The 21,613-nt window shown below is 40.9% G+C and overlaps 1 protein-coding gene across 6 annotated transcripts in view; it reads left to right on the top strand.

The window, feature by feature from the left end:
* Nucleotides 1-21,613, top strand: part of UBE2F (ubiquitin conjugating enzyme E2 F (putative)) — a 103,492-nt gene that overhangs the window by 24,620 nt on the left and 57,259 nt on the right. For all 6 annotated transcript variants that reach the window (XR_012468894.1, XM_074189758.1, XM_074189757.1 and 3 more), the window contains 2 exons: nucleotides 6,598-6,731; nucleotides 19,445-19,474. Coding sequence is in view for 5 of the 6 variants with exons in the window: in XM_074189755.1 (XP_074045856.1) it covers nucleotides 6,598-6,731; nucleotides 19,445-19,474 (164 nt within the window). In the remaining variant the exon portion in view is untranslated. The remainder of the gene's footprint in view (nucleotides 1-6,597; nucleotides 6,732-19,444; nucleotides 19,475-21,613) is intronic.

Genomic DNA, 21,613 nt, shown 5'->3' with positions numbered 1-21,613 from the left:
TTGTATTTATTGCTGCAGGCACACCTCTTCTTTGATATTAAAGAGACATTAAGTTCTCCTATATGGCAGAAGTCTGGAGACAACCAGGGTAAGGGAAAGGTTGACCATATACTCCTGTCCTCCTGTTCGAATACAGCCTCAGATACTTGACTATTAGTGGCTATGTGATCTTGGGCAAGTCACTTCACCCTGATTGTCTCCCATCCAGGGTCATCTCTAGTCGTCCTGATCCAGGTCTGGCCCCTGGACTCAGATGGCTCTAGAGGAGAAAGTGAGGCTGGTGACTTGGCACAGCCCCCTCACTCCAATCCAGTTCATGTTCTTGTTATAACATCACCTCCCTGATGTCATGTTCTTTGAAAATGAAAGAAACATTATAGTCAATGTAAAGAAAAAACTGACTTCAGAATCTACAGTGACTTATACCTAACCTTGAGGAGCTCAAGACAGAGACAACCATAATGTGCACAGACATAAAATTAAATACTTAAACTTGTGTTTGGTTTTTTAGATTGTTTGAATTATAATGTTTGTTGTTTAAATATTCTTTATTTAGATGTGAAAGTGAGGGTAGGAGTGCGTAGAAGGCAGAGTTTTTACCTCCAAGGTCATTGTGGCTTCTCCCGGCTGGGGATTTGTGAAGGAATTTTTGTGTATTTGTGAAGAGATTGAACAGGGGCTTTCCCAGAAGATAATTTATCTTGGAGAAAGATGAAGGGGTTGGGTAATACTCAGAGAGATTACAGATTAATCTATACCCAGAGGATTCATAAATAGTCTGATTGAGGAAGAGGATAGTGGAAATTCTTCCTCTGGCTTCTTATCTAAGGAATATTTAACAAGTTAAGTAAATTTTCACATCCTATGGGACAAGTTTTGGTCAAGTGACATTAATATGAAGACAATTTTAGTGAAACAGAATTAGCCAGAGGAATGATTGTGAATCCTGATTAATAAAAGGAAACTAAAAATTCCCATAATAATCCCTCACTTTGTTCATAGAAAGGTGTATGATCTCTCTCTTTGATAATTCACTTATAAAAATCAGTCTCTTTCCTGGGCCTATTTTCAAATGGACTTATGCATACTTTGTTACAAGTAGACATGAATATTAGAAAACACTGGATACAACAGTAGACCAAGAATAATATAACTACTCATCAACAGAGGAAAACATAAAATCTCCTTGCTCAGCTTATTCCAAGTAGCCTACTCCAGACAGCCATTTAAGCAGCTTATTTCATCTTGGTTCTAAGCTGGCCCAGGAAGTTGTTGGGTCTTTTGAAATATTTTCCCTTGGTAATTCTGTATTAGGCCTCATTCCCAAGGCTTTTCCAGAGAAGTGTTCTGCATAGTACATCTGCTTCTCTGGGTCCAAGTCATTTGTAGAGGTTTCCTAGGTGAAGTAGTTCATGTAATGAAAACCAGTTCAAATATACAGAGCCAGCTTTACTCACAAAACAACAGCACATCAAATGAGGTGACCACAATGTCTCTGAAATTCTCAGAATATCCATTTTGACGTAGTACTTGCTCTTCTGTCTCTACCCCAACTCTGCATTCTATCTACAGGCTGAAGGAGGAATCATAAAGGAGGATTCAGTGAGGGCCTGACCTAGAAAACCAGCTCTTCTGTCTCTTAATAGTATCAGATGCTTCTAAACAGGAAAACTGATTTACAATTTTCTTTACAATTATTCATATAATTTTATATGTAAAATCCTTAATACAGTTTTCAGAACTATTACTAAAGTCTATATATCCCAGAAAAATAAAAGAGAAAAATGTATTTGTGTATCATTCAATTGAAACTAAAGAATGTCAAGTTTTACTTTTTTTAGTCTTATTCTTAATTACCCTGAAGATCAAAAAAGAAAAAAATTCTAAAAATATATCATGCAGGAATATATGTTTACTTGTGCTTTTTCATTGTTCTTAATCAAAATATTTGAAAGCCAATCATAAATACACACACACATATATATGTATATATATATATATATATATATTCTAGTTCTTAGAGAAAACAGCTAGTTGCTTTTGAATGAGGTTTACTACTCCTTTGAAATTTAAAATTTTTATATTTCTTTGAAAACTGTCCCTCTTTGAGAATGTGTGTGTGTGTGTGTGTGTGTGTGTGTGTGTGTGTGTGTGTGTATGTGTCTCTAGCAGTCACATTTTAGGGCTATTATAGTTATTTTTTTCTCATTTTGTTGGAATTAATTATAAGCACCTATACTGTCTTATCTGGTTCATCCTTTCTAGTTTAAATCCCTCCTGGGCAGAAACAAGAAATTAAGAATAAGCACTTTCTGTAGTGACAATACAGTAATTATATAATAGTTAAGTTAAAACACAGATAAACATGATAACTAACTAGAAGCTTCTAAGCTGACAAATATTCATAATTTAAGGATTTCCTATTAACCCCTATGGCAAAAATAGTCTTTAAATTTGACTTTAATCTTTAACCTTTAAGTTGGCTTAAAGTTATAATTTGAACACATGTATCAGGTTTAATACTTTTATAATTTCCATAAACAATAGCCAATCAAATTTTTTAAAATTATAAAACAAATCTGTGGTTCTTCTCCTTCAACTGTGACAGGTCCTAGTTCCTCTAAACTGTTACTTGAAAATTCTATCACCTGCCATCAGTAAGGCTTTTTAGATTTTACGACATTACCCAAATAGGAAGGGCCTAAAGGAATCTGGTAAGTCTCCCAAGAACTTCACAGATAAGGAAGAAAATTCCAGGATTCTTTTCTCAGTCAGTAAACTACTACTACTACTACTACTACTACTACTACTACTACTACTACTACTACTACTACTACTATTATTATTATTATCTATTTTTAAAGCAAAATATATCAAAATAAGTATGTAACAATTTTAAAACACTGTGATGACATTCTTTTACAGCTCAGTTCAGAACAACAGGGTAACTAGGTGACACAGTGGATAGAGCACTGGCCCTGGAATCAGGAGGATCTGAGTTCAAATCTGGCCTCAGTTACTTAGTTGTGTAACCTTGGGCAAGTCACTTAACCCCTTTGCTTTACAAAAACCAAAAAATAAAAATTCAGAACAGCATCCAGATTAAAAGAGGAGTTAATTTCCTAAGAATACAATTATATTATTCTAGATAATCACTCAGATTTACAGCATTTCTTATACAGCGAAGTATACAGAAGTAGATAGTTTTCTTAAATTCCCTTGTTTTCTCCATAATCCAGCCAGTGTTGGTAAATTGATCTCTAGTTCCTTTGCTTCTTCAAAGATCAGCCTGCTCTGCTGGTAATTCTTAGTTTACTTATTACAAACACCTAGCTTGCAGAATCTTAAGCATAACTTTGCTGGTGGGTGATAGGAGTGCTGTTATTCAATAATTTGAATATTCTTCATCATTGCCCTTCTTTAAGACTGGAATGCAAACTGATCTTTTCCATTCTGATGTCCATTGTTGAGTTTTCCAAATTTTCTGGCCTATTAAGTGTGGCACTTTAACAGCATTATCATTTAGAATTTTAAATAGTTTGTGTGGAATTCTATTGCCTCCGACTAGTCTTGTTGTTAGCTTCCTAAGGCCCAGTTGACTTAATTCTCTGGAATATCTGACTTTTTTATGAAAGATTATTTGTTATTAAATGTATTTATTTATTTTGAATTTTACAATTTTCCCCCTAATCTCACTTCCCTCCTCCCCACCCCCAAAAGGCAGTCTGTTAGTCTTTACATTGTTTCCATGGTATACATTGGAATATCTGACTCTTGATCAGTAACCACACTATTGTGGTTATCAGTGATTTTTTTAGTTTTGTCTTGTATAATTCTTTTTTTCTTTTTTTGGTATAATTCTTTTGTGTATTCTTGCCACCTCTTCTTATTCTCTTCTACTTCTGTTAAGTTCCTACTATTTTTGTCTTTGATCATGCCCATTTTTGCATGAAACTTTCCCTTGGATATCTCTAATTTTCTTGAAGAAACCTCATCTTTCCCACTTTATTGTTTTCTTCTATTGTGTTACTCTTTTAAGAAAACCATCTTTTCTCTCCTTGCTCTTTTCTGGAATTCTGCTTTCTCTTTCTCCTTTCCCTTTCCTTCTTTCCTCAGCTATTTGTAAAGTCTCATCTGTCAGCCTTGCTGCTTTCTTGTTCCTTTACTTTGGAATGTTTTTTGTTGCTCCCTTCTGTACAGTGTTGTGAACCTCTGTCCATAGTTCTTCAGGCTCTCTATCCTGCGGGTCCTTTAATAGAGCTCACCTCAGGGCCACCTTCAGGAAGATTTCCCTGAGTTCATGATTCTATAAACGTTTTTCCTTTGGCATTCATATGACATTGGATTTTCTACATCTCTAAAGCACTGACTGTTTTCTCCCCCGCCCCCCAAGTTGAACTTGGTGTCTCTTCCATCTCTTTTCTGGTACAGAAGACTTCCCCAAGCCAGTGATTAATGGATGTCTGTTAGAATGAATTCAGTTTGAACTGTTTCTAAGTAAAAGTTGTTGAGCAGGATGAATGATGTGATCAAAGGTGTTGAACCTATAAAACAGTTTGGAGGAGACCTTCTATAGCTCTCATAAGCTATGAGAACCTGAAGTCATAACAGAATAGTCTAGATGGGACCCATAGAGGCAGAAAGAGTTAGAAAGGGAAAAGAATAAAAAAAAAATCACCAGTTTTCAGTGTCTGATTCTTAGAGATCTGTTAACACATATAAAACTGTTAGAAATAGGATCAAATTTTAATGGAAATACAAATGAGGGTTTAAACATTGTACCTCAGGTGTTGAGATTAGAGCTGGAAAAAGTTTAAGAGGTCATTTTATCTAGCTCACTCATTTTATAGGTGAGCACATACCAGACCAGTAAGTCCAGGGACTGAACTGGGCAGGTCACAGTGGCTACAGAGCTGGGACTAAGCCCAGGGAGATCCCCTGTCTACAAGGCCTTGGTTCCCCTCAGGGATGTCTAGGAAGCAGCTGGATACATAATCATAGAATTTGGGAGAAATGTCAGGACTCCAGATGAAGATTTGAGAATCATATGCTTAGAGGCAATAGTTTAAGCAACGGGAGGAAAGAACAAGGCTGATGAGAAGGTAGGGATGGAAGGGGGTGGCCAGGGTAAAAGTTGGCTCACAGGAACTCATCCAACCTTTCTGGAGAGCAATTTGTAACTATGCCCAAAGGTCAACAAAAATGTGCATCCCCTTTAATCCAGCAATACCACTACTGGGTCTATACCCTGAAGAGATGATGAAAAAGGGTAAAAACATCACATGTACAAAAATATTCATAGCAGCCCTGTTTGTGGTGGCAAAGAATTGGAAATCAAGTCAACGTCCTTCAGTTGGGGAATGGCTTAGCAAACTGTGGTATATGTATGTGATGGAACACTATTGTTCTATTAGAAACCAGGAGGGATGGGAATTCAGGGAAGCCTGGAGGGATTTGCATGAGCTGATGCTGAGGGAGATGAGCAGAACCAGAAAAACACTGTACACCCTAACAGCAACATGGGGGTGATGATCAACCTTGATATCTTATTGTCTGATCTTTTATCTCTTATACTTTATGTTTCTTCCTTAAGGTTATGATTTCTCTCTCATCACATTCAATTTGGATCAATGTAAAGACTGGCAAGTTACCTCCTGTGGGGGGGAGGGAAGTAAGATTAAGGGAAAAATTTTAAAACTCAAAATAAATAAAATCTTTATAATTGAAAAAAAAAAGTTGTCCCACAGTCCACCTGACTCATAAAGTGTCTTCCTCCTGCTTCTGACTAAAGTTGGGTCCAGAAGAAAGGAATTTCCAGAACTTGGACTTTAAAATGCAAAATTCCCCTCCTGATTGCCATTTCTTATTAAGGCAAAATAGTCTATATTTAAATGTACTTAGCTGTACTTTAAACTTTGAGAAACATCAGGCCTGAAAGCCTATCCCTCATCCTTATCTGGGGATAGGTTCGTTAAATGGGAAGTGATTCTTCATCAAAGCCTATTAAAGATTATCGAGCTCCACGGGTTTTTTATTTAAATAGGATACTTTAAATGCTTCTATAGAAAAATCCGCTTTAATAAGCTTTGATGAAGAATCACTGCTGATTCCCTTGATTGAAACTTGCCTTTCCATGTGTACCTGACAGTTCTTCAGAACTCTGTGTTAGCGTATGGGTGGAAGCCAGAGCCTCTCCCAAGTATGCTCTGTTTGTATGTGGTACCTTCCTTAGATGATGGATAGGGCTCCAGTCTGTTCCTGTTGGCAGAGGTTTGCTTTGGGGGGCATCACTTGAAGGAGACCCTTTATAGATGGGATGTTTGGCAGAAGAATACTGTGTTTAAGAGGAAGGCATAAGAGGATCCTGGGGACTGATATTGGGGGGAGGCAATCATAGAGATCTTTGTGTTTCCTGAGCTGGATTTCTGTCATCTCACTTTCATGATGGCCTTGGTACTTTGGCTGCCACTGAGGCTCTCCTTTTGCTCTCTCTAAATGAGGCCCACAGAGTAAAAGAGAGATTCCCATCATTATAGGAAACCTGTAATTAATGCTTAACCTCCAGGTCATTCATTTGTTTTTGCTTCTCCATTCCAGGGTAAAGGTAGCAGTAATGCTCACATTGGCGAGCAAGTTGAAGAGGGATGAGGGCGTTAAAGGATCCCGTCCACCTGGCGCAGCCTCGGACTCCACTCGGAGAGTGTCTGTGAGGGACAAGCTACTCGTGAAAGGTGAGTACACACTACCTCATGGAAAGGAAGTCAACTTTGGGGGAGTTTATTCATAGCCACAAACCAGACTGTCTGTGAGAGCTCCTAGTCTGGGCTTTGTAGATTGCAGAAACCTGGGGACTCTCAGCAGCACTGCCAGCCCCAGAGGAGGGAGAGGGCACAGTACTCCAGGATGTAGGACCGAGGAGAGGCTGCCTGGGGCTCAGTGGCATAGTCCATCTGTGAAGCTGCAAGGGACCTTAAAGTCCCTTGTTTTACAGACAAGGAAAATGAAGACTTAGAGAGGCTGGACCAGCTACAGACTTGAAGCCATATGCCTCTCCCCCTGAGTTTTGGAGAGAGCTGTGGTGGGTGGGAGTGTTATCTGTGGCCCCACAGCCACTGCCCAGGCCAGGCCCTGCCTGCTTCTTCCCTGGAGGCCCCCAGGAGCCTCCTCACTCCAGGTGCTAGGTGACTTTGTCTAAATGACAGATATGTGCCTATCCCCTCTTGTTCACTGAGCCCCAGAGGCTCCCTGTCCCTTTCCATCCTTCCAGCTCTGCCTCCCCAGCCACTTCCTGTGTCTTTGTCCCTCCCTCCCTTGGAGAGGGACTGGTCATTCTTGCACTCCATTCCTGCCCGCCAGATCCTGGTCTTTGTAGGGGTTGCCCCCCCTGGACTGTGCTGACCTTCTCCCCGTGGATCTCCCCAGCACCTCCTTTCTTTTCCTGTCTGTCCCTGTTCTCCCCCTGTTCATGTCTTCCTTTTGCAAGTTATCTTTTTCGACTGTCTTGTAAGTTCTGGAGTCTCCTTTGGTAGAAGATCTGCTCCTTGAAGGCTAGGGCTTGCCCTTGTTGTTTTGTTTCCCTAGCCCAGTGCTTAGCAGAGTGCTTAATCAATATTTGTTATCTGCCTTGGTCTAGACTTGGTTTCTAATCCTCCCTTGTTCTCAAGCAAAGCACTTTGTCTCTTGGGTCTCATCAGTCATCAGATTGGATCAAACCAGTTCAAGGCCTCGGATTCAAACTCAGGGACGTCCCAAACAAAATGAGGTTTTCTTCAGTTCAGATGAGGAATCTTCTAATATGATGACTGGGTCTGGGCTGCTGATGGGAGATGGTCCTGGGGAGGGCTTATCCAGTAGGTTAGGCCTTAGACCCTCTATCAGGATGAGGTTGTGTATTTTCAGATTCATTCTTGGGGTACCAAGGCCTTCTGAGAACCTTTGGAACACAAACCTACCCTTAGAGAGCTCATCACAGGGAATAGTTTTACCTGTGTAGTTTAGATTTTGCTTTGATTAAAAAACACTTTTCCTTGCTGAATGACCTCAGCCATGTAGGAAGTCAGGACCAGGCTTGGCCTTTGGGAGAAACCACTTTGGAATAGGTCTGGCACTGCTTTTCATCCACAGGCTCCAAGTAATTGAGTTCATAGTTCTGTGATTACCAACTGGAGCCGAGGAATGGGGAACCTCCAAAGGCCATGGGTCCCCCTCCTGTGACATCTTCAAGCACAGGCTGGATGATGAGCCTCCTGGGGTTTTCTAGAGAGGATTCCAGCTCTGGGATTCTCTGCAGGTCCCTCCACAATTTACAGCTTCAGTTACTGGAAAACCAGTGGAATAAAGCCTGCTGCTTTTACTACAGCTTGAATCTTGAAGGTCTCATGAAATGTGAACTCTCAAATGATGTTTGGAGCTAGCATCCTTCCTAGGGTTTGATAGTAAAATCAGAGTGAATTTAGTACCACATAGAATAGCCCCTCCAAAGCAGCCCCTTAGAGTGTTTGTCCTTCTTGGAGCCATTCCATTGTGGTAGAGCACGAGAGTCAGCACTTCATGATAGGAGTCCTGGGAATCTGCTCATAGGTTCCTGGGGGTCAGTTAAGCATTTGTCACTAGACAAACTGTAACTCCTAGTGGAAGAGGCGGGGAGGCCCCTCTGCGGCAAGAGGCAGAGCTGCGCAAGATGGAGTGAGGAGGGGTCTGCCATGGCCCTTCAAGATAACCCAGGGGCAGAAGAATCTGATCAGACTGTTCATTTTAATCTTAATTTCCAAGTTGCCATATATTTCTCCTGTGTGACAGTAGGTTCTGAGGGATGTCTTATCTGATGACTGGAGGAAAAAACATATCATTTCTAAGTGCTGGGTTCTATTTCTTTCCTGGTAAGAGTTGAGATGGATAGTTGAACTCTGGGTAGTACAACCAGTCATCCTTTCCCTCACCTCTTCTCGCCCTGCTCCTCTCTGTCAGCTTTAATTAAGGCAACAAGTCTAATGAACGGAACAGACTTGGAGTCTGGAGTCCTTGGATAGTCATTTGTGGCCAAATTGGCTTAACTTCTGAGCAAAGTGGAAATAAAAATATCTCCATTGCCTACTTCCAATGACAGACAGTTTTTAGGATCAGGTGAAAAAATTTGTAAAGAACAGTGCATCTTAGTGAGCATCATTAGATGTCATGGGATGTCTGCAGCTTTGACCATCAGTGTCTCCACTCTTTTAGGGAGACAAGATTCTATCCTGCAGTTTTAAAAAGTTGATGTTCCATGGATTATTGATAAAGCAACTGTTGTTTGTAATTAAATATGTTTTCAGGAATGAACTTATCTTATACCAAAGGCTTACTGGAATCTTCTTTAGGACAACTCCAGGAAAAGGCAGGGTGATGGGGGATGAATGTGCCTCGTTTTCTTCTCATGGAGTTTTGATTTCTTTTACAACGTTTTGAACACTCTTCATTTAGCTTGGAAATTGAATACTTGGTATGGCAACATCCATTTTTAAATGTTGTCATTATGTTTTTCTAGATCAATTGTGGGCAGTAGTTTAGTTTGTGATAATGCTCTGGTTCCAGTACCAGCTCTGGAGTCAGGAAGACCCGAGTTCAAATATGGCTTCAGACACTTAATAATTACCTAGCTGTGTGACCTTGGGTAAGTCACTTAACAAATTTTTTTAAAAAAGAGTTAAAAGCTTCTGTGCCAGAGTGGCTAGGTGGCACAGTGGATAAAGCACCAGCCCTGGAGTCAGGAGTACCTGGGTTCAAATCTGGTCTCAGACACTTAATAATTACCTAGCTGTGTGGCCTTGGGCAAGCCACTTAACCCCGTTTGCCTTGCAAAAACCTAAAAAAAAAAAAAAAAAAGCTTCTGTGCCAATCCATGGTAGGATCAAGCCTGGAGCAACCCTGGTTTTACAGCCTGCCCAAAATATGGAGATGCAATCTCAAAATTAATATAGTGTGACAGCCTATTTGGAACCATTTTTAGGAGATATTTACTACTAGCAAGAATGTCTATATTTCAGCAAGAATGTCCTAGTCTGCCTTCTACTATTAGTATTGGGAGTTTAATTGGGCGACCTTTCCTGAGAGTCAGGTGAGAGAAAGGACCTCAAGGGTCTGAAGAGTCAACTCCATGTCTACCAAGACCTTATGGCTATAGGCTAGATTTTGTGGCTAATAAACTTTAAATGGAGCTGTGGCCTTGAAAATTATAAACTAAATAGCTATTCATTAAGAAGTTTCTCAGATACCTTTGGCATACTGAATACTGCTTATATTTTATAGAATGTTTTTACCTTGGAACCATGGACTTTCCAAGAATCTTATGTGTTCTAGGAAGCCAGTCTGGTATTCGGTTTGAAGTTTATAATCTGATATTACAAATATCAATTGTTATTCAAGTGGACTGTGTTATTTTATCTTTAGTTGTGAAAGAAAAAAGATCCATTTTCTGGAAAGATGGCTGGTAAAATTATACAAACCCACCTCTCCCCACGCCCAGTTGTCTTTCAGAAAACTTTGACAGGTTTAGCTTTAATTTAGCTTTTTCTTCTTCTCCAAAATGGCACTGCTAAAGACTAGAAGACTAAAAGATAGACTTTGAAATGTAATATTGAACTTATCTATTATGTGAAAAATGGCATCTTTGATTCTAGAAATTTTGAACGGTTTATAAAGAAGGAGATTAAGGACAGGGGGGGAAACTGGAAATCTGCTGATCCTATTGAATGCTTTTAGAATAAGGTCATGGTTGTATCTGAAAAACAATGTTCCAAAAAGTAGTTAAAATTCCTTCCTAGAAATATCTCAAGATCAGTCTTCATGGTTGGCCTTGTGCAGTTGTATTTAACAAGGAAATTTATGAACTTTATCATTTCCAGATTAGTCAAGATAAGGGAGGATCAGGAACTGAACATTACATGAATCTTTCTGTAGGGCTTTGCATTTTTAAGATAGTGTTCAAAAAGAATGAAATATTTTATGAATATACTTTATGAATTTTTTCAGTTTATGAATTTAAAAACATTTAAATGTGGGAATAAATTTTTGGGTTTTTAATGATACTTGTAATTTCTTACTCCTATGACACAATAGATTTTCCCCAAATGAAGTATTGTACAAAAAAATGCCCTACATTATCTGGAAAGCCTCAGTATTAGCCTTGACAGAGAATTTGATGGTCCGAAGCTTCAGATCTACTTTGTTAGAAGCCAAGTGATGCCTGAGATTGGTTTTAATTGCAATCTTGAAGGGTCTTCTCAGATTCTTTCCTTTGCTTCTTCCTTTCTGTTGTGGAAAACTCTTGAACATTCACCCTCTAGTGATTCATAGATGGGCTCGAGGATATTTTTGTTTTTGTTACTGTTTGGGGCCCACATCCCTTCTTTTCTTCTTTCACCATGATTTGACTACTAGGATAATTAGGGACCCCTTTTTTTCCTAGCCAGCACCCCAAAGGACCAGATCAAAATTTCTCCAAAAAAAAAGTATTTCCTGGTCTTTTATAGGACCTTGTTCTTCATAGGAAAGTTCAGGTAGCTGGAAGAGAAGCTGTGCTATTTGTATCATCTTCATCATCATGCTAATAAGAATAGCTAACATTTATATAGTACTTTCATCTTTTTCAAAGTATTTTACATATATTTTCTCATTTTATCCTTAGAACGACCCTGGGTGCAATTATTATCTCTGTCTTACAGATGAGAAAACTTATACCACAGGTTAAGTGTCACACAATTAGGGTCAGGCTGGATTTGATCTCAGGACTTCCTGCCTTCAGGTCTGGTGCTCCATTCACTGTTCTGCTTAGCTGCCTATAATGGCTACCAGAGCTAGCTTCTGAATCTGTAATGGTGGTTACTGTAAGGATGCTTAGCCACTTATATACACAAGAGCCATGGAATCTGCAAGAGGGGAATCTACCCTGTTGCCTGACTCTCACCAATAAGCAACACCATTGCCAGGGAAGATCTGGTGGGAACTAACAACTCCATTTCCAAATTTGTCATAGGCCTGTAGATTTGGGGAGAACAATTTCAAAGGTTTCAGTGTAAGGCTTGGTAGAATCCAGTAGGCCTTCAATAGGCAGATTCATCCCAGGAAGGGTCAGAAATTCAAAAATGATATCTCTGAACACACAAAGAAATGGTTCTGAGGAAGAGGAAGAGTGTAGTCTAAGTAGACAGATGTGGATGTTCAGGAGTTCCCTAGCTTAGATTTTTAAAAAAAAACATACAAAAGATGGAGGCAAGGACAAGAAACAGAAGATAATGTGGAGACCTAAGAAGAGAGTGTCAGGAGCCCAAGCTCGGTGTAAACTGAGGTTGGAGACAAGACTCAAGGAGAACAAAGACTTCTTCAAGAAAATGAAATCACAATAACATGACTGAACACAGGATGACTGAACTGACATAGATCAAGTAAAAATGGCCAGGAAGGTGTTGATGACACAGGGAGGCAGAGGAGCACTTGATTGCCCTTAATGAATTCAGGTCTCTGGATCCAGGTGAATTATATACATCTTCTGGTCCTGAAAGACTTGACAGATATGATTACTGAACCCCTGGGAGTGACCTTTGAAAGATCAAAGAAATAGAGAACAGAGTATATCCTGGTGGTCTGGTTTTTGTTTTTTAAAGAGAAGGGAATTCAGACCATTATAAGCCACCATTTTGGCTTTAATTTATGGCATTTGGACTTTAAATTCTGGAAGGCTTTATTGAAGAAGTGGTTACTGAAAATCTAGAAGAGGAAATAGGGATCACAGAGATATAGCATGAGCTCATCAAGAATAGTATATGGCAAACTAAATTCCTTTTGGCTGGCAGATCTGGTGTGTGCAGGGTAGAGTTTACTCAGATTTTATCCAGAAAGTTGTCAAAAGTTCCTATCATATCAACTCTAACTCTCCTTATCAACCATCACCCTCCTTATGGCGAGATTCAAGTCCAGGACAGATTTTTCTTCTTGTTTGTTTAATGATTCCAGTTAGATGATAATACAGTTTGGAAGCTGGAATTGGTTCAATACCTGAATCCAAAGAGCAGCTACCATTGATCCTAGATCACCATGAAATGACGTCTCAAGTGGAGTGTTCCATTTTTCTGTTCTTGGCCATCAGTGTCATAGAAGAAGGCACATTGGCAAGCTTATTAGATTTGCTAATGAGACAAAGCTGAAAGGGATGGCCAATGCTGGAGGATCGAGGTCAGCTTCCAAAAGTTCTTGATCAAGGGGCAGCTAAGTGGCTCAGTGAATACAGCACAGGACCTGAGTTCAAATTCGGCCTCAGATACTTAATAATTACCTAGCCATGTAGCCTTGGGCAAGTCACTTAACCCCATTGCCTTGCAAAAAATAAATGAATGAATGAATGAATAAACAAAAAGTTCTTGTTCAGCAAAAACACTGGACTGAATTGAATTAAGATGCATGTAAACAGAATAAATAATTGTAAGGTCCTGCCCTTAGGGCAGCTAGGTGGCTCTGTTTCTTGACGGAGGTGGCATCTAAGTCATGTGTGGACTTGACTGTGGCTTGTCAGTACTTGAATTCTTGATTTATGGCTGCTTGTAACAGTTTTAAGATGTTGGTTATAATATTCCTGGGAGTTTTCATTTTTTAGTTTTAGGAGGTAAGCAGTGGATTCTTTCTGCTACTACTCTGCCTTCTGATTCTAAGAGATTTGAGCAGTTTTTCTTTTAAGAGTTCTTGAAATATGTCTTGACTCTATTTTTGGTCATGGTGTAAAATGATTCTCAAATTTCCTCCTCAGTCTGTTTCCCAGACCAGTTGTTTTTGTTCATATATCTTCCTTTTTCTTCTGTTTTTTTTTCCAACTTGACTTCTTAATATTTCTCATTGTCCTTTAGAATTATTCGCTTTATTTGGTTCATTCTAATTTTCAGAGATTTTGTTGCTCACACAAGCTTTTGTACCTCTTATAGCTTATTCCCTTTCCAGTTCTTCTATAATTCTTTTTTCTTTTCAGTATTTTCTGGAAATACTCTCATTTCATCTATAAAAACTTTTTAAACTCTTTATTGCTTCTATAGGAATCCCAACTGAGTTTGTGCCCACCTTGTGTTCTCTTTGAAACTTTGCTTGTAGGTATTTTGGAGGCCTTGTCTCCCACCTTGCTGACACTATAATAGCTTCTTTTTTGTTTGTTGGTGACTTCAGGCTTGATGTTGGAACTGTGATCTTCTTGAGGAAAGGTCCAGATTGCTCCTGTGGCTGCATTCTTAGAGTATCAAGTGTTGTGCTATTCTGGGATCTTAGGGACAGAGGTGACTGGAGAACTTCAAGTTCAGAGCTCCCCGAGGGGCTTGATCCAGTGATTGCTGCCCACCTGGTCTACTGAATTCAGCCCCACTTGGCTGGCTGTTTGAGAAGCCTGGTAGCTCAAAGTGAGAAAAGTGGAGGCTCCCTCTGTTCTTTGATTCCAGGCCCAGTTATTTCTTTTTAGGTATCAGACTGAAGTCTTCCAAGTTAGAAGGTGGAATTGAGATAACATTATTCCTGAGGTCCAGGCCCCTTAGCTGGTGTGGGCTTGTGAATATGGTTCTGGTACACCACCTAGAGCCTGCAACCACTTCTTGCCCCAGGATGCCTCCCTTGAGCCCAAGATCCCTCCTCAGTCTGCCGTGGATCTGGGACCCATAACTAGGTAATGGGAGACCAAACTGCCAGTTGATGCTTGTTCCCATTCAAGTACCCTCCAGTATGGATCTGGGGCCTTTTCCTCGGGCACAGGTTCCCTGAACTGGGGTGCACCTCATGTGACTTGATATTGTTGGTGGTGCTGTCCTCTTGAAGAGGACTAATGATATCACAAGGGTGATGTCTTGATTTGTATGTGAATTGGATATAAATGTGCCAGAGCTACACAGAGTTATTAGCCTCACTCTCTTCTTTAGAGTTATTGAGTCCAATGGCAAGATAAGTCAAGATGACTGGTGATGGGCCATCAAGCTGATATCAGGTGATCTTGGCCTTTTTAAACAAAATTCTTTCCCAGGTCTCAGTTTCAGGCCAGATCCCAGTATCCACTTGCCTCTCTTTGCCACCTGGGCTGGTCAAATGATTCACTGTGACCTTTTATTGGATTTACTGATCAGAATTTTATATTGAAAGGGGTTTTGTGGAGTGGATCTGCTCTGCCATCTTGACTCCCCCCCCCCCCAGCCCGCATGCATGGTCTCTCATGGCTATCAGTTTCAGTGATAACCATTGCTTAAAGTCACTTTGAAGCTGATCTTTACAGTTCTGACTGGAAAACATCTGTTGTGATCCCAGGAGAACTGTCAATGGGTGTACTGTCTTGCTCCCAATTTCACTTAATGTGAACTTCTTTGGATTTCTGGTTTGAATTTCTGGATAGGAGTGACCGACGGTCTGCCTCTTGGCAATTTCTTGACCTGTCTTCAACCTCTGAAGCTTCCCGGTCAGATATGTGTTTGCATTCTCAGTCTCCTTTTGTTTTTTTGCCGAAGGTTGGTAGAACATTCCACAGAACTGTCACTGGGGGGGAGGGGGGTAAGTATAATGGAATGGGGGCTATTATCAAAAAAGGCTTGAATCCTACAAATGATTCCTTGGAGCATTTTTCAACCTGGTCAATTCCCTTTCTGCACTTTTTCTTTTTTCCTTCCTTAATTTAACCACCCTCTTTCCATTTTTTCTAAGGTATTTTTCTTACCTTCATTTATAAACATATTTGATGGTGTAACTGAATAATATCACAGACAGAATAGATGTCCTAAGGGTTTAGATTTTTGTCACCGGAGGATAAAAAGTGAATTTACCTTTAGCGTGCGGTCACATTTCTCAGGCTTACACTGTGTAGAGAGCAGATTCAATCAGCTGATCAGACAGTGGTGCTTACAACATGTCTGCCAAAGGTAGCAGCATGGTGGGTGAACGTCTGTAGGATCCGGCCCCATTAAATCCCGAAGCTGGCCAAGCTTGGCTTTGCCTCTGCCCAGCCCCCCTTCCCTCTTATACTTCCAAGAAGACTTTCCCCCTAAATCTCTGGTTCCCCATCACCTCTCTCCCCCAGATTTGGCATATCATTAAAGGTAAACATCCTCTGCCCTCTAAAAGCTGACATCCTAATGGTGAGACAGTGGTACATACCCAGCCACATTCAAAATAGCATGGAAGGCAATCATTGTAGTAGTAATAACTAACATTTTACAATAACCTTGAGAAATAGCTACTATTATTATTTTCATCCTACAGATGAGGAAACTGAAATGGGTCAAAATTAAGTGACTTGCTCAGGGTCACACAGTTTGGACGTATCTGAGGCAGCATATGAACTCAGGTCTTACTTATTTTAGACCCAGTGTTCCTCACTCTGCTACCAGCTGTTTCTAGGCAAGGCACTGATGATGATGATGATGATGATGATGATGATGATGATGATGTTTGTCCTACATTCTCAAAGAAGATCATGACATCAGGGAGGTGACACTATGACAACAGATGAATTGGATTTGAGTAAAGGGGGGCTGTGTTAAACCCCCCTGCCTCAGTCTTCTTCAGAGCCATCTGCCTAAAAAGGGCAGCTCAGAGGCCTCCCCCATAAGATGTAAAGAGAAACCAAGGATTCTGAGAGGCAGAGGTGAGGAGGGGAAGAGAGAGAGGATGTCATTGTGTGACAGTAAGCAGGCCACCTTGACTTCCTCATAGAGGGAAATGTGTCTGTAGTCTGGAGAGGTAGGTTGACATCTTTGAAAACAAACCAGTCTTGACAGAAGCTCACAGTTTCTTATATAATATTTTCTTGTTCTCTTTATATCTTGGTATGTTCATTTTTGTTGACAATTACATTCATAAAGAAATTTTAAAAGAATATTCATGACTCTCTGGAAGACCCATCAAGCCTTCTAGAGCTTTGTACTAGGACTGAATTAGCAGTTGGCCTCGTCCTTGTTTGATTTGTGTTCTGTCACTTGGACATTGTGTGAGGCATCCACCAAAGGTGATACCCACCATTGAGCAGCACACATCATCATCTTGATCTCATTTTTTGTATGTTCTTCACATACTTGGAGTCCTTCTTGGAGGAGAGTCTGTACTGAGTCAGAAGCCTTTTAAAATCCACAACATAGGGGCAGCAAGTTGGTACAGTACATAGAGCCCCTTAATAATTGCCTAACTGTATGACCTTGGGCAAGTCATTTAACCCCATTGCCTTAAATTAATTTTTTAAAAAATCCACAACATAGGGGCAGCTAGGTGGTGCAGTGAATAGACTACCAGCCCTGGAGTCAGGAAGACCTAAGTTCAAATCCGGCCTCAGACACTTAATAATTACGTAGCTATGTGGCCTTGGGCAAGTCACTTAACCCCACTGACTTGAAAAACCTAAAAAAAAAATCAACACCATAATAAAGGAGATGGTTGTCTTCTTGGAGTCTTTTGCTAGACAATGTCACCTGTGGAATCGCATCTGTTCCTTGTCTTGTTTCATCAGCAATGCCCTCAGTGTGCCTATTAGATCACCCCATAAAGATGAGAAATGAATTGGGGATCAACGGCATTCTGTCCATCATCCATTCTTCATCATTTTCTCCTTTAAATCTCTGGTGATAAAACCAATCCCTTAACTCATGAAGCAAGGTCAGATCTCTGTCTTGACACATGGCCATTGTGGGAATTGGGTTTCTTACAAGGGCAGTAACACTGAGTGCTCTCAAGACAGTTTGCTCCCTCCCATACAGGAGCCTCTGACCTCCCAGGCCACGAGGGCTGCCTCCTTCACTGCTGAAGGAGCCGGATCACATCTGGCTGTCACCCCAATGGTTTTGTTCTGTGCTTTGCACATTGTCTGCCCTGCAGAAATGTTTGACTGACTATGGTGATGGCCCAGACTCATTCACTAGCCTTGATACATTCACCATCCCCTCACCACTGCCCATGAGAATGACTCTGGTAGAGACATTTAGAGACAGTAACTGAGAATGACAACAGTCAGGGGAAAGAGAAGAGAAAAGAGTTATTGATCTAGCACCTAGTGCCAGTAAGCACTTTACAAAGGCCATCTCATTGGATCCTCACAACAGTCCTGGGGGAATGGGGGGTTTTATTATACCCATTTTACAGAGAAAGAATAGACAGGCAAAGGTGAAGTGACTTGCCCAGGGTCACATGGCTAGTAAGTATCTCAGGCTGAACTGGCAATTTGGGTCTTTCTGTGCTCCTCCACTATACTACCAGCTGCAACAGGGTCCATCCTTGACCCCTAGGGACATTAGAGAGATGTGATTATACAGGGGGTTTTATGATGGATATGGGCATTGGGTCTTGCTCTGAGATGCTGTAAAACTCTTAGGTCCTTTCCCCTCTGATCTTTGTTTTCCAAAAAAAAGAAGCAACAGAAGGTTTGTGACCATTCCCATCTATACTGGAAATTGCGGTTGCTCGGCAGACCTCAAATGGAAATGTAAGGGCCCATTATTGTTCTCTACACACCTTGCCACTTTCTCTTCCCCTTTTCTGCCTGTTGAATGAGCTGCCCCCTGGACTGGCCTCTGCTCCTGCGCACTGTTGACCCCTCACCTTCTGGATTCACTCCTCTCTGGACTTTTCCTGGTCCTCTTTTTAAGACTGACCTCTCCTAAGGCTCCTTTTAGCTCTGATCTCTTCCCTCCCTCCTTGTCACTACCTGCTTCTCTTTTACTTGGTGTGCACCAGTTCTCTCCACTCCTCTTAGAAGCACAGGACAGGGTTGCTGCATGAACCAGCCATCTCCCACAAGATGGTCCCACATGTAACATGGGAGAGCCCCTAGGAAAGGACCAGTGTCAGGGATGCTCTGGGCTCACTGACTAAAAAGAAGTAATCATCCCCCCTGCTTCTGATCCCAACCCTCTTGAAAAGCTGGGACCCAATATTCAGAATATTGGTTGGACAAATGACAGGACTGATGCTGATAACAATTTTTGTTTTCAAATGAGATCATGCATCCAGGTTCGCCAACCTTAAAACACTACATAAATTCTAGTCCTTGTTAATAATAAGTCTTCAGTAGCATCAACATTCTGAAGGAAATAAGGAGAACCAGGAACTTCATCCTCACAACTTCTAGAACAAGTGTCCTCCGTCTTTTTGCCTCTGAGTGACATGCAAGGAGTGTGAGAAAGATTTTAGAGGGTCTAGTTGGTCTGCTGTGGGGATGCCGGGGCATTGGCATTATTCATTAAGGACCATCTTTAGAGACCTTGTTCACCTTCTTTGTCATCTGTATTACTTCTTTTTCAAATCTGGAGTTAAGATTTTTCACCAGTTTAGTGAAAATTAAGCTTCTTTGTAATTAGTCCAAAAAAAATCCTGAGGTTTTTCCAAATTGTAGAAACCTCAGTCCATTTGGGGCAGATTTTTATCTAAAAATGCATGAATTATCTGGCACTAACCAGAGTCTTTTTGTTTTCTACAGAGGTTGCAGAGCTTGAAGCCAATTTACCTTGTAAGTACAGAGCTGGACCCGAGCCGTTGTGCTTTTTTACTCTTACAGGAGGTCACCTGTTCCCCATTTCTACCTTTACTTTGGCTTTTGACTTTTCATAGGGTCAAAGGTTGCCCTCCACCCCACTTCATTTTCTCTGAAGGTAATGTGGCTGCCTTTTTTAAAGGACAAATGGGAAGCAGAACACTACGTTTTCTCAGGGCAGCAACAGAGATCTTTTGCTAGGTATAAAATCTGTAGAAGCCTATATTCATTATGACTAGTCAGTCTCTTTTTTCTTTCTTTATTCTTTTCTTTTTTTTTTTTAAAGGTTTTTGCAAGGCAATGGGGTTAAGTGGCTTGCCCAAGGCCACACGGCTAGGTAATTATTAAGTGTCCAAGGCCGGATTTGAACTCAGGTACTCCTGACTCCAGGGCCAATGCTCTATCCACTGTGCCACCTAGCTGCCCTGTGACCAGTCATTCTCAACAGGGCCCGTTTCCAAATAATGGGAATGACTGAGAGAGGGAAACGTTCTTCTTCAACCTTAGTTCATTTCGTTTTGCATATGTGTACTTTTCGGATTTCCCTTTATCCCGTCCATAATCCCAAATCCAAATGACTTCCCATCCTCATCTCCGGAAGGGCACAGTTAATCCCTCATTTTTCCTTGACTAGTAATGCTGAGAATGTGTTGCATTTTTGTTTTAGTTTATAGAATTGGAGCCTTGATTCCACTTTGTTAGGTAATCTAGGAGGAGAAGTTTTTAAAAATTCTTTTCCTTGAGTTTGATTTGATACCATACAATTGAAAAGCACACCCAGATGAGTTTCTACCTTGCTTCACATAGTCCCTCTTCTCCATCCTCCAAGCACCCAACACTAAAAAGAAACAGGGACGGTTTTACCAAAATATTCCCTGTTGACCTGAGTGTCCAGGGTTCAATCTAGGCTAGGACTAAAATACTAAATAATACCCTTTAGTCCTGGGTTTTTAAAGTCCTATGAATCCCCCGACACTGTTGGTCGAGAAGCATCGGTCATGAGCATATCTGGACAAGTCTCTTGTCCCACTTTACATACTGATCACCTTGTGGTGAGAAACTCTTTTAGAGAGCTCTCCCAGCTCTGGATCCCATGATTCTATGACCTAAAACCATCCCAGAGAATGTCATGTCTGCAGATTGACAGATAGAACTGTAGAGAACAGCTCCATTCAGGCCTGGAGAAAAGTAAGAAAACTAAATTCATGGATAAACCAAAAGTGGAGAACAATTCACTTCTATTTTTTGATTCCTCTACTCCAAGTCCTCCTTTGTTTCGTGTCACTGGGGTGAGGAGGTGGCATTTTGGGCTTTGGAATCAGGCCCTGCCAGTGAAGGGACCTTGAGCTCTGGTCCTGATGTGACAGGTCACAGACCCAGTTGTCACCCAAGGGTCAAGCAAACCAGGGAGCAAGTAGGTAGGCAAGAGGCCAGAAGGCTGGCAGGAGGCCTGCCAGAATTGGAGAGTCCTGAGCCCTTGGGGTCTCTTTTTGGAGTTCCTCAGGGCATTGGTTTTGTCCATTTCTAGTTTTCTTGCACCTTGAAATGGGTGAACTTCAGAATCCACATATAGAAACAAATTCCAGGAAGCAAATGGGACCTTTCCATGTCCAGCGACACTGTCCAGGGAAGCAATGTAGTCATCTGCTAAGGACCAAACTGTCCTTCATGCATTTCAGTAATATCTATATTACTCATAAGATGCCTCTTTGAACTATGGAAGGGAAGGATTATTAGCAACCTTCCATACCTAATGCTGCCCTGCTTTCAGGAAATATTTATCTCAGGGACAAATCCCATCTGCAAAAATGGTTTTCAGGGTGTTCAGGAATATTTAATACAATTCCAATCCCCCCCACACGTAACTGATATCTTGTGGGTATTTTGATGTTTATGTACCTGACTCAGCTAAATATATGTCCTAGGTGGGTATCCTTCCTTGTTCTTATTTAGGAAAATTACCCAGTGATTTAAGGGTAGTCAAAATCCCTGGATGATCTGAGGGAGGGACCTCTGCTGACATGCATAGTGGAATCAGCTGAGAGACACGCCTCAAGGGCTTCTGGTTCTAGGGTCTGCTCCTTCCCTGGTCTTTCTTCTTGTCCCTGTGATTGG

The sequence above is a fragment of the Macrotis lagotis genome, chromosome 5, assembly GCF_037893015.1.
Source record: "Macrotis lagotis isolate mMagLag1 chromosome 5, bilby.v1.9.chrom.fasta, whole genome shotgun sequence".
In the NCBI taxonomy this organism is placed as follows: domain Eukaryota; kingdom Metazoa; phylum Chordata; class Mammalia; order Peramelemorphia; family Peramelidae; genus Macrotis; species Macrotis lagotis.
This window is presented reverse-complemented; position numbering and strand designations above follow the sequence as displayed.